The 13,316-nt window shown below is 35.8% G+C and overlaps 1 protein-coding gene across 7 annotated transcripts in view; it reads right to left on the bottom strand.

Annotated features, from left to right (window-relative positions):
- GREB1L (GREB1 like retinoic acid receptor coactivator) overlaps positions 1–13,316 on the bottom strand; it is a 175,488-nt gene that overhangs the window by 48,809 nt on the left and 113,363 nt on the right. For all 7 annotated transcript variants that reach the window (XR_006210061.1, XM_042962687.1, XM_042962690.1 and 4 more), the window contains 2 exons: positions 4,375–4,555; positions 1,970–2,162 (listed from right to left, as the gene is read on the bottom strand). Coding sequence is in view for 6 of the 7 variants with exons in the window: in XM_042962687.1 (XP_042818621.1) it covers positions 1,970–2,162; positions 4,375–4,555 (374 nt within the window). In the remaining variant the exon portion in view is untranslated. The remainder of the gene's footprint in view (positions 1–1,969; positions 2,163–4,374; positions 4,556–13,316) is intronic.

The following is a 13,316-nucleotide window of genomic DNA, read 5'->3' as shown; positions in this document are numbered from 1 at the left end:
CCTAGTAGTGCTACTGTTGGATCATAGGGTAGTTCTATTTTTAATTTTTTGAGGATTAACTTATTTTATAACTGAACGTTTGTATCTTTTGATCCCATTCACCCATTTCATCCACCCCACCCCTGCCTCTGGCAATCACTGATCTCTTTTCTCTATGTATATCTTATTCTACTTTGGATAACAGTGACTTTGATATGTACTTTGCTTTTTCCTTTAAATGGTCAGTTCTCTTTGTGTTCTTGGAAAGATCTAACACAAGCCCAACAAGTGCTTAGTATTTTTTTAATTGAATTACTCTGTTTTTTCCAATTTTTCCTTTCCGAGGATGTTGGTTTCAGGATAATGAAAGGAGGCTAATGGTTAGGAGTTTCTTCCCTAATGTGTAAGGGTGAGGGTGTAAGGGTGTAAATTAGATTCAAGTTTGAAGTTTTTATCTTTTTTCTATGTTGATCTCAATTTCACAGTGATGATTTAAAAAAATTTTTTTTTACTTTAGAGACAGAGAATGCAAGCAGTGGAGAGGGGCAAAGGGAGAGAGGGAGAGAATCCCAAGCAGACTCCACACTCAGAACAGAGCCTGACATGGGGCTCCATCTCATGACTCTGGTATCATGACATGAGCTGAAATCAAGAGTGTGATGCTCAACTGACTGAGCCACCCAGGCACCTCATAGGGATGATTTTTTTATGTGTGTATGTGTGTGTGTGTGTGTGTGTGTGTGTGTGTGTGTGTGTGTGTTTTGAGAGCAAGCATGAGCAGGGGAGGGCAGAAGGGGGGGTGGGGGACAGAGGATCTGAAGCTGGGTCTGTGCTGATAGCAGCAAGCCCAATGTGGGGCTCAAACCCACAAACTGCAAGATCATGACCTGAGCCAAAGTCAGATACTCAACCGACTGAGCTACTCAGGCACCCCTGAATAAATGTTATCCTTACTTAAGACATATCTGGCATCTTTTACTTAAACATGCTTATTTTAAAATATCCATTATGTTTAACATTTTTTCATTTTTAATTTTTTTTTAAGTTTATTTATTTTGAGATAGAAAGAGTGCACAAGTAAGCGAGGGGTAGAGAGAGAGGGAGAGAGAAAGAATCCCTAGCAGGCTCTGCATTGTCAGCACAGAGCCCAATGTGGGACTCAAACCCACGAACCATGAGACCATGATCTGAGCAGAAACCAAGGGTCAGACGCTCAACTGATTGAGCCACCCAGGCGTCCCCACCATGTTTAATATTTTTTACACAAAGGATCCATTGCTTAATGGCTAATCTTCTTTGTTTTTTATGAAACACTTATTTCTTTTTTTTGGTAGTATGTTTGTCATGCATTGTATAGGTCATAGAAAATATTTTCCAGGTTTTAGGGACTGAAGCCAAAAAAAATATATAGTCTTGAATATATACAACCTTGAAATGGTGCTCAACATATTAAGTGCTATTGAGTAATTTAAAGTAACAGTATCATAATCTTATGTTTTAACCAGAAGACTGAGAACTGATTAAAAGAAAAAAAATCCAGTTGCTCGGGGAACATGAGCATGATTTATAGTCATACAGATCAATAAGACTTTAACATGACAGAAAAGCCATTCAAAAGGATAATAAATTTCCAAGTCTCAGATTGAAATTAATGGTTTAAAAGCACAAAGATAGTCCAGGCTATTGGTGACTGTATAAAATAACATCACATTTTGGAGGGGGGGAACTATATAGGATGGACAATTTTGTATCTGTATGATAACCTTAAAAAGAACAATATAATTAGATTTATTTTGGACACACTCATTAGTTTTTAGTCTTATAATAATTGTAATTACATGGAACTTTTAGGAGATAAAGCTTTATGTTAGTTAGAGTTTTGAACTCTTATGGTATTTTACAAATCCATGACCATATTTTATTACAAGATTCTGCTCCCGGGGGAACTGAGAATAATGACTGTGTATAAGAGAACAGAATAGAGACTCACCATATTGTCCAGCTGTATCCAGTGAACCTCATTGCTGGAGCTGATACGAGACTGTTGGGTCTGTAGTGTGTATGGGAATGAGCTAACCTGGAGCACCAGCAGGTTGAAAGCTTCCAGAACTTCTCTGCAGTTAATGACTCTATCAGCCAATCCATGACTAGGTTCACCATGTGACAAAGAGCCCGAAATGACACTGTAGAAATATTGAAAGTCACATTAATAATTTAACAGATTAGATTCAGAAACAGTCATCAAAATGGAGATAATGTTTTAGTTTTTATTTTTCTAGTTCTTTTTAACTGGGAGAAGGAGTAGAGGCAACCAACATTTAATTTGAAAGAGAAATAATTACACTCCTTCTTACCACTTTCAGACAGATTTCACATATATTTTTCCCCCTTTTTCAGTCTGCCCCTGAAATACCTCCAAGTGTAACTCAGTTCTACAGGCCAAGGATATCTAAATCTGTAGCTGAGATGGATCACTTTGGTCTGAAAACTCATCTAAATGAGTTTCTCCATCAAAACATGATGCTTGTAAGTGTGCAATAATTGGTACCCCAGAGAGGCAAGGGATCCCTTCTATGTTAATGCTACTATTCTTCCTCCCTTGAGGATGTTAGACTATGAGGAGGTTACAAAGGGGCCTCCTACCCCTCAGTATGAACAAAATTTTTACATATAAATCATTTTCAATTATGTTCAATTTGAATGTACCAGGCTGTTATGCAGCCTCAAAACCACATATTTTTTTTTTTGTCAAAGAAATAATCTCAGTGCCCTGGGGAATTAAATATAGAGAGATCCAATACACATCCTCACAGCTATTACTCCAAACTTTCAAACATGAGGTATATCAGGTCACTGAGTTATTTCTGCTCATAGAACACTAGGAACAACTGAAGAGAATCTGGGCAAAGTCCTTCCTTCCTTCCTTCCTTCCTTCCTTCCTTCCTTCCTTCCTTCCTTCCTTCCTTCTCTCCTCTCTCCCTCCCCCTCTCCTTCCTTCCTTCCTTCCTTCCTTCCTTCCTTCCTTCCTTCCTTCCTTCCTTCCTTCCCTCCTTCCTTCCTTTCTTCCTTCTCTCTCTCTCTCCCTCCCTCCTTCTTTCTTTCCTTCCTTCTCCCTTCTTTCCTTCTCTCCTTCCCTCCCTCCCTCCCTCCCTCTCTCTGCTTCTTTCTTCCCTTTTTTCTTTCTTTCTTTCTTTCTTTCTTTCTTTCTTTCTTTCTTTCTTTCTTTCTTTCTTTCTTCTAAAACTAACATCTTATTTATACCTACATATGGCTCTAGAGTTCAGATTGTGGAGCGCTAAATACATTCTGGCTTTTGAACAAGTGCTTTTGCAATTCTGATATTTCTACAACATACTACAAATCTTTCATATTCTCAACCTCAGTGTGTTCTGAAGAAAGGAAAATCTATAAACACTTGATGATGCTTGAAACTGCCTTTTAAACCCGTAGGATCAAAGACATCCCTTAACAGATAATTACTGTAATTTGGTCAGGGGGCCAAACTGGCACCATCATGCCCCATTTACTCTTCTTTCACTGTAAGCCCACCTAAGAAATAGGATATTCTCTGTTTAAACCGGTAAATTGGGGAATGTTTCAGATATGCTCAGATTTCTAAATTATTTTTTAGAGATTATTTATTTATTTATTTATTTTTTTAGTAGTCTCTACACCCAACGTGGGGCTCAAACTCACAACCCTAAGATCAAGAGTCATATGCTCCTCTGACTGAGCCAGCCAGGCACTCTGCTCTGAAATCTTTAAGTGGCATCTTTACTGCTTAAAGTTATGTGGATAGAGAGAAAGGCATGGAAGAGGAGAAACATAGAGAAGAGGAAGGAGGAAAAAAAATGGTAAAGAACTGGGGAGGAGGAAGGACAGGGAAAGGAAAGCATATGGCCCTTCTTGGAGCTCACTAACCTCACTCTCCCTGCTGCTGCCCTTTCTCTGAGGCCGCTGAGTTCCACAATGCCCTGAAGACAGCTTTTTAATAGGGATTTTTAAAATGTTTATTTACTTTTGAGAGAGAGAGAGAGAGAACAAGTGGGGAGGGGCACAGAAAATCCAAAGTGGGCTCTGAGCTGTCAGCATAGAGCCTGATGTGGGGCTTGAACTCACAAACAGTGAGATGATGACCTGAGCTGAAGTCAGTTGCTCAATTGACTGAGCTACCCAGGTGCCCCTTAATGGGGATTTATAAATTCATTCATAGTATAGTTAAAATGAAGTCAACACTAAATTGGTAGGGAAAGCTGAAAGAGCAGGGAAAGAGTAGGAATAAGTTACCAATAAGAAGATGCCAAGTGTTAGGGTCTCTGGGCTTTTCAGGAATTTTTTACAAAACCATTGCTGTGCTAGAAGAAACACTATATTTGCTCACTCTGAAGCAATCACCTCGTTAGTTCCACATGGGAGTTGTCATGAACTAGCACAAACAGTGTGTACGGGTTCTGTTTTACCCTTCTCATAAAAACTTCAAACTTGGTTTGAATCTCATTGTCTAGACGAACAACATATTTCTCTGCTCTTTGATAAGCTGTCCCATTTTCCTCCAGACCCAAGTCTACAAGGACACCTGCCAAGAAGAAAAAAAGAGTTTACCTTTTCACATACATATATATAAATGAGATAAACTAAAGTTCAATGTCAACTGATATACTGGGTAGTGGCTGTATACAGAAATTTACAGAGCAGATATTTTTTCATTTTGCATACTCCCCACCACAATTTTGATGAGGAAATATCAGATTCTCTCTTCTTTAGAACACCTTAGCCCACTCCTACATGTCACACAAAGGACAACATGCAATGATCTGATACATTAAGTAGAAGCAGTCGAATGTATGAGGCGTCTAATTAAATCCTATTTATAGTGAAGTGCTGCTGCTAATAGCTACTATAGGTCACTTAGAGCTACAGCTCTTAGCCAAATTAATATATTCACATAACCTTCTTTATCCCAAATTTAGCAACAAAACATAATATTAAAAAAGGATAATAACATAAGATGTCCAAATATACCACAACTAGACTGTGGGCTCTTTTAGGTAGTATTTTACTCATTTTATATAGTGACAGTTTTGCACAGTATCTGAGTATGGGCAGTCTTCCATGAATGTTGGATTACATAACAAATTTATAAAATGAACTGAATTACCCAAGATTACTATCTTCTCAAAATGTTAGAAATAGAAACTTCAGTACTGTACCATTCTATCTGTCTATAATATAATTACTTCCACATTCAAACATCTAAATAGTTTGAGGCACATGAAGGTGTTATTGGGATAATCAATTAAAACAACCAATCCTCTTTGAAAATGAAAATGAAAATGAAAATTATGTGAGGTGAAGGATGTGTTAACTAACCTGATTGTGATACACATTTCACAATATATACAGGTATCAAGTTATCAAGGTGTGCACTGTATACCTTAAACTTACACAATGTTATATGGCAATTATTTCTCAATAAATCTGGGAGAAAGCCCCCCAAACCAAAGGCAACCCCCACCTCCAGACACTTAGCTGCATGGTGGGAGGGCTTAAGCCCCCTGAGATGAGAGAGCCTTGTGACCCAAGACCATGGTCGGTCCTCCAACAAGGAGAAGGAACCAGAAGACTGATTTAGGGGTTAGATAAGCCACAGGGCCCTTGAGGACCAGCCTGGGCTCCAAGAGCTAGAAAATATATATTTAGCATCCAATATCAGCCATACCCACTAGCCACAACTATGTGAAAAAAAAATCAAAATTAAAAAGAAGAAACAAGTTAAATTAAAAGACTTTTATAAATTATGAGGACTTACTTTTGTTTATCTAGCTTTTCTTTTCAGATAGAATCAGCTCAATTAACAATTACATACAATTAGCATCTAGATGCTGTAATAGTAATAGCTCTAAATGGTATAAAAGAAAATAGGAAAAATGTTTTACCATATGAAAAATTCATCACACAAGATGAGGTGAGCAGAAAGTTCATTTTGTTTTTAAACATTTTTCATGAGAAGTCTTTACCCAGACATTGATTTCAATTTCCACCCACATGAAGCCAAATGTTATTGTGACTATATCCAAAAGCAATCAGTCAAATATTTAATGTGGTGAGTATTCTGATTTTTTTTGAAAGTGGATTGCTTGCAAAATTCATTCAACATTCCATAGTGATTTATTGAGAATCCACTATGTATCAGGAACTATGTCAGGTATTGTGCTAGGTGTAGGGATACACAGAAGAACAAGACAAAGATCTTAACCTTATGGAGTTTATGATGGAGAGGACAGATAATTTTGACAGGTGTCATGATGGGAGACAAGTACCATGGGATGGAGGAGGTGAACAGAAAAATAGAGAGAAAACCTACTTAATTTCTAAGGGGTTTCTGTTATCTTATCTGTATAATAGGGAGAGGAGTGCCAGTTGAAAATTAGTCTGCATTTCCTAAGTTTATCCCTAGGAAATAAGCAGTGCAAGTTAATAGTAACTCAATATGAAAAGGTCATAAATAACTCATAAAGAATAAAAATATTCCTTATGGATAATTAAGAATTGACTATACTTCAAAACAAATGAATAAAGACCTTTGACAGGTCAATTTCATACATGCCCTAATGTAAAGACAAAGTTCCATGAATCTAAGAGATTCTCTTAGATATAACACATGTATTAGTTCATAACTATACAACCATCTGGCTCTGCAGTGGTGAATCTTGGTGGGGAGCAGGCACATCAGAGGTACTTGAGTTTTTAATTTCTAACTGGGCATTTTTAGTAAGGAATCCTTACCTTTAAAGTTTGTTTTAGACTTGCTTTTATTTTTAAGTTTTGTTTCTTTCCTGGTTATGAAAGTGATAGATAGTCATCTTGGAAAAACTGGAAAGTATAGAGATATATTAAAAAGAAAAATTTATCCATAATTCTTTAACTCAAAATAAGCCGTGAACATTTCTTTGCATTCCTTCCTGTGTCTTTTCCTATGCATACTGTGCTACCTAGAATTTTGTGATTGTATATTCTGATATTTTTCACTTGTAACTATAAAATAAGAAACAAAACTATCATTATTTACTAATAATATGTCTGTATAGAAAACACAAAATAATCCACAGATAAATAAATTAATAAGAATTTTATTAAAGTGATGGAGTCAGAATCACTTTATAAAAATTAGTTGCATTTCTATACACTAGCTGCAAACAGTTAAGAAATATATATATTTTTAAAAACATTTACAATAACATAAAAAATATTAAGTATCTAGAAATAGGTCTTATAAAAGGTATATAAGATCTTTATGAAGAAAGTGATGAAACTATTAATGACATTAAAGAAGACCTAAATAGAGCTATATCATAAAATATAGTTACAAATAAATTCTCAAATTTATCTAGAGATACAAAGTAATTCCAATAAAAATTCTAACAGTTTTTTTACCTTGAAAAATTATTTTAAAAATGTATATGGCAGAATCAAGACAGTCCTAAAGTAGAAAAGGTGGGAGAGATTTCCCTTCCCAGAGACTAAGAACTATAGAGCTGTATTAATAAGACAAAGTGGTTTTGGCACAGGGATAGACCCCAGAAAGAGACCCCCATACATATGGAAACTTGCTTCATAATAAAACTTGCATTGCAGATCAGTGGTAAAAGCATGGGATCTTTAATAATTGGTGAAGAACCAAGAAATTATATTGAATCTTACCTTACCTAATATGCAAAAAAAAAAAAAAAAGTCAAGTGGATTAAAAACTTAAATGTAAAAGACAAAATTCTAAAACTTAAAAAAATTTTTTTTTAATGTTTATTTTAGAGAGAGACAGAGAGAGACAGAATGTGAGAGGTGGAGAGGCAGAGAGAGGAGACACAGAATCTGAAGCAGGCTCCAGGCTCTGAGCTGACAGCACAGAGCCTAATGGGGGGGATCAAACTCACAACTGCGAGATCGTGACCTGAGCTGAAGTCAGACGCTTAACTGACTGAGCCACCCAGGCGCCCCTGAACTCTGAAACTTTTAAATGACAACACAGAGAAAACTGTATGAACTCATAGAGGACTTCTTAAGCACAAACCCCAGAGGATAGACAAATTAAACTTAAGAACTTCTCTTCATCAAAGACATTACAAATAAAACGACAAGACTCCTAAATCCATAAGTATTACTAATGAAGAATTTGTATTCAGAATACATACATTACTCCTACACACCCAAGAGAAAATGAGCAAAAATATTTAATAAATACTTCCTAAAAGAAAAAATCCAGAGGCTATTCAAAATATGAAAAGATATTCAACTTCATTAGTGATAAGAAAAATACAAATTAAAACCATAATGAAATGGAATAATATTAAATTAGTTAAAAATTTTAAAACAATATAAGTGTAAGAGAGAAGTTGATGGAAGAAAATCACATGTATCTCCTCCTTTCTGCAAAAGAAATGCAGAGGATAGACCAGAAACTAAAGAGATTGATTTCTTATAGGTGAGTAAGTGGAAAAGAGGCAGAAAGGAGAATGGGAACAGCGTAGGTATCAGAAGGGACAGACACTTCTCTGAATATACCATTTTGTATAGTTTTGGCTCTTAGAACCATAGCAATAAACAAAATCAACCAAGGATAAGGGCAGGGGGCGCAGAGATAGGCAAAATGGAACCCAAACAGTTACAAATGAAACCTAACATAACCACACTAAAGGGGATGAGGATGAAAAGAACAAACAAGTAAAGCAAATCAGTGTTTTGGCTGGATACTACAATACTAAAGACTCAAAAACTTTAGTTAGCAAATCTGTTTCTCACAGGAGTGTGGGTTAGCAATTGTATAACTGCTAGAAAAAAAATCAAAGAAGTGAATATATTGTAGATAATGAGAACTAGGTTTACCCCATCAGAGAAAGAAGTTACAAATAAAGAGGAAAGACTAAAATGAACCCTGTGGTGTCCATATTTCAGTACAAACTTGTATTTTAAAATATAGATATAGAGGTAGACACAGAAATAAAGAAGTGTGTATGTGTGTGTGTGTGTGTGTGTGTGTGTGTGTGTGTGTGCGCACGCGCACATAGGTTAATAAACATACATTTCCTACCTCTGTCTGCTGAGTAAGTCCAGGGACAATGACACCCCAGTAACAATAAGCACACTTAGCCTGGATTTTGCTTTCTAAATAGCATTCTTCAATAAGAGGAATCAGAGAGTTCCTCGGAGAAGAGTTTAACTTAAGGTTTGGGGCAAGGAAATTAAAAATAACTTTGGAAGATCTGTGGTTCCAAAAAATAAGTATACAAAAAGGGATCATAACATATTAAATGAACACTAGCAATGAAGCCACATTAATTATAACAAAAAGACACTCTGATGGGGAATGCTGATAAGGGAGATGCCTTGCATATGTGGGGGCTAGGAGTATGGGAAATCTCTGTACCTTCCCTTCAATTTGGCTGTGAACCTAAACCTGTTTAAAAACATAGTCTTTAAAAAAAGACAAAAAGACAAAAAAAAAAAAAAAAAAAAAAAAAAAAAGACACGAGTGCCTAGCCAACAGGGTTCCCAGTGACCAAAGCTAGAAAACTTGGGACCAAAATAAATAATGATAGTATTGGAAATGACCCATAGAATAAAATAAATGTTCACAAATCCTTGCTGCTTTAAATAAAATTTGAGGAAGAGCTCCTTACAAAAGGACTCAATAAATAAATCCCACTAATAAGTGTAGGAAAAATGGTAGAAATGCAAAATCATCATTATGCAAATACCACAATAAGCTGCATGTAGAATCCACTGATGGATGCTAAAATTCATGATTGAAGGTATATTAGCAAAATGCCAGAGTATTCTCCCAATATTTTTTATCAACTACCAAGAGCTACACGGTAATTTTATAGTGGAGAAACCTGGCAGACACCACCTTAAAGTGACCAAGGTTAACATCACCTATTAGACATATCGACATCAAGTTGATGCCCTGAGAAGGACATAATACTATATTTGTGGTCTTTTTGACAAATACATGTATCCTCAATCTAATTGTGAGAGAACACCAGACATTCCCAGATTGGAAGATTTTATACAAAACAACTGGCTAGTATTTGCCAAAAGTGTTAAGGTCATGCAAAACAATGAAAGAGTAAAGAAGTGTCCATTTGCAGGAGACTAAGAGGACACAATAATTGCGTGCAACGTGGGATCCTGGATTAGATCCTGAAGGAGAAAAATGACATTAAGGGAAAACTGATGAGGTCTTTAGTTAAGAGTATTGTTCCAGGATTGATTTTCTCTTCTGATAACTGTACTGTAGTTATGTAAGTTGTCAACTTTAAGTGAAGGTGGTGAAGGGTATATGTGAACTCCCTATTTTTAAGCAAATTTACTAAGATATAGTTCATATACAATTCACTCTTTTATGATGTACATTTCAATAGATTTTGTATATTCACAGACTTGTACAACAATCACTACAATCAATTTTAGAACATTTTCATGACTGCCAAATGAAAGCTCATACCCTTTAACCATCACCCCTCAATTCCCCCTTGAGCCCCCCAGCCCTTTGGCAATCACCAATCTATTTTCTCAATAGATTTGCTTATTCTGAACATTTAATACTAATGGAATCATAACAATATATGATCTTGTGTGATTGTCCTCTTTCATTTGGAGTAATGTTTTCAAGTTTAGTCCATGTAGCATGCATCAATACTTTATTTCTTTTTATTACTGAATAATATCCCATTGTATGGATTATCACATTTTACATTTCTATTCACCATGGACGTAATGGACATTTGGACTCTTTCCACTTTTGGGCTATTGTGAAGAATACTGCTATAAACTTCTGTTTATAGGTTTATATGTGGACATATGTTTTCACTTCTCTCTCATTTCATATCTAGGAGTGGAATTGCTGTATTACATGGTTATTCTTTGTTTAACTAATTGAAGAAAGGCTAGACTGTTTTCTAAAGTGGCTATGCCAACCTATAACCAGCAAAGAAATTAAATAAGTAATCAAAAATCTTCCAACAAACAAGAGTCCTGGGCCAGATGGCTTCCCAGAGGATTCTACCAGACATTTAAAGAAGAGTTAATACTGATTTTTCTCAAACTATTCCAAAAAATAGAAACAGAAGGAAAACTTCCAAACTCATTCTATGAAGCCAGAATTACCTTGATTCCAAAACCAAAGACCCCACTAAAAAGAATTACAGGCCAATATCTTTCATGAACATGGATGCAAAAATTCTCAATAAGGTGTCAGCAAATCAAAATTAACAGTACATTAAAAGAATTATTCATCACGATCAAGTGGGATTTATTTTTGGTTACAAGGATGGTTCAATATTCACAAATCAATCAATGTAATATACCGCATGAATAAAAGGAAGGATAATAACCATATGATCCTGTCAATAAATGCAGAAAAAGCATTTGACAAAATACAGCATCCATTCTTAATAAAAACCCTCAACAAAGTAGGGATAGATGGAACATACCTCAACATCATAAAGGCCATATATGAAAGACCCACAGCTAGTATCATCCTCAATGGGGAAAAACTGAGAGCCTTTCTCCCCTAAGGTCAGGAAGAAGACAAGAATGTCCACTCTCATCATTACTACTTAACATAGTATTGGAAGGCTTAGCCTCAGCATTCAGACAACAAAAAGAAATAAAGTGCATACAGATCAGCAAGGAAGAAGTCAAACTTGTATTATTTGCAGACAACGTGATACTGTATGTAGAAAACCTAAAAGAATCCACCAAAAAACTGATAGAACTAATACATGAATTCAGCAAAGTCACAGGATATAAAATCAATGCAAAAATCAGTTGCATTTCTATACACCAATAACAAAGCAGCAGAAAAATAAATCAAGGAATCGATTCCATTTGCAATTGCACCAAAAAAAATATGGCATCTAGGAATAAACCTAACCAAAGAGGTAAAAGGTCTATATGCTGAAAACTATAAAACACTTATGAAAGTAATTGAAGAAGACACAAAGAAATGGAAAACATTCCATGCCAAGGACTGGAAGAAGAAACATTGTTAAAATGTCTTATGCAATCCTTATCAAAATACGACCAGCATTTTTCACAAAGGTAGAACAAACAATCGTAAAATTGTATGGAATTTTCCATGGAACCACAAAAGACCCCTAATAGCCAAAGCAATCCTGAAAAAGAAAAACAAAACTGGAGGCATCACAATTCCAGCTTTCAAGCTATATTACAAAGCTGTAGTCATCAAGATAGTATGGTACTGCCACAAAAACAGACACATAGATCAATGGAACAAAATAGAAAACCCAGAAAAGGACCCACAACTATAGGGTCAACTAATCTTTGACAAAGCAGGAAAAAATATCCAATGGAAAAAAGACAGTCTCTTCAGCAAATGGTGTTAGGAAAACTGTACAGTGACATGCAGAAGAACGAAACCGGGCAACTTTCTTACACCATACACAAAAATAAATTCAAAATGGATTAAAGACCTAAATGTGAGACAGGAAGCCACCAAAATCCTAGAGGAGAACACAAGCAGAAACTTCTGTGACCTTGGCTAGAGCAACGTGTTACTAGACATGTTGCCGAAGGCAGCAGAAACAAAAGCAAATATGAACTACTAGGACTTTATCAAGATAAAATCTTCTGCACAGTGAAAGAAATAATCAATGAAACTAAATGGTAGCCTATGGAATGGAAGAAGATATGTGCACATGATATATCTGATAAAGGGTTAGTATCTTAAATCTATAAAGAACTTAACAAACTCAACACCCCCAAAAAACAAATAACCCAGTTAAGAAATGGGCAGAAGACATGAATAGACACTTTTCCAAAGAAGACATCTAGATGGCTAACAGACACATGAAAAGATGCTCAACATTACTCATCATCCGAGAAATACAAATCAAAACCATGATGAGATACCACCTCACATCTATCAGAATGGCTAAAATTAACAACACAAGAAACAATAGGTAGTGGTGAGAACACAGAGAAAGGGGAACCCTCTGGCACTGTTAGTTAGAATGCAAACTGCAGCCACTCTGGAGGACAGTATAGAAGTTCCTCAAAAAACTAAAAACTACCCTACAATCCAGCAATTGCACTATTTGATATTTACCCAAAGGATACAAAAATACAGAATCGATGAGGTGCATGCACCTCAGTGTTTTTAGCAGCATTATCAACAATAGGCAAACTATGGAGAGAGCCCAAACGTCCATCAACTGAAGAATGAATAAAGATGTGGTTTATATATACAATGGAATACTACTTGGTAATGAGAAAGAATGAAATCCAGCCATTTGCAGCAATGTGGATGGAACTGGAGG

Source organism: Panthera tigris, chromosome D3 (genome assembly GCF_018350195.1).
Source record: "Panthera tigris isolate Pti1 chromosome D3, P.tigris_Pti1_mat1.1, whole genome shotgun sequence".
Lineage (NCBI taxonomy): Eukaryota > Metazoa > Chordata > Mammalia > Carnivora > Felidae > Panthera > Panthera tigris.
This window is presented reverse-complemented; position numbering and strand designations above follow the sequence as displayed.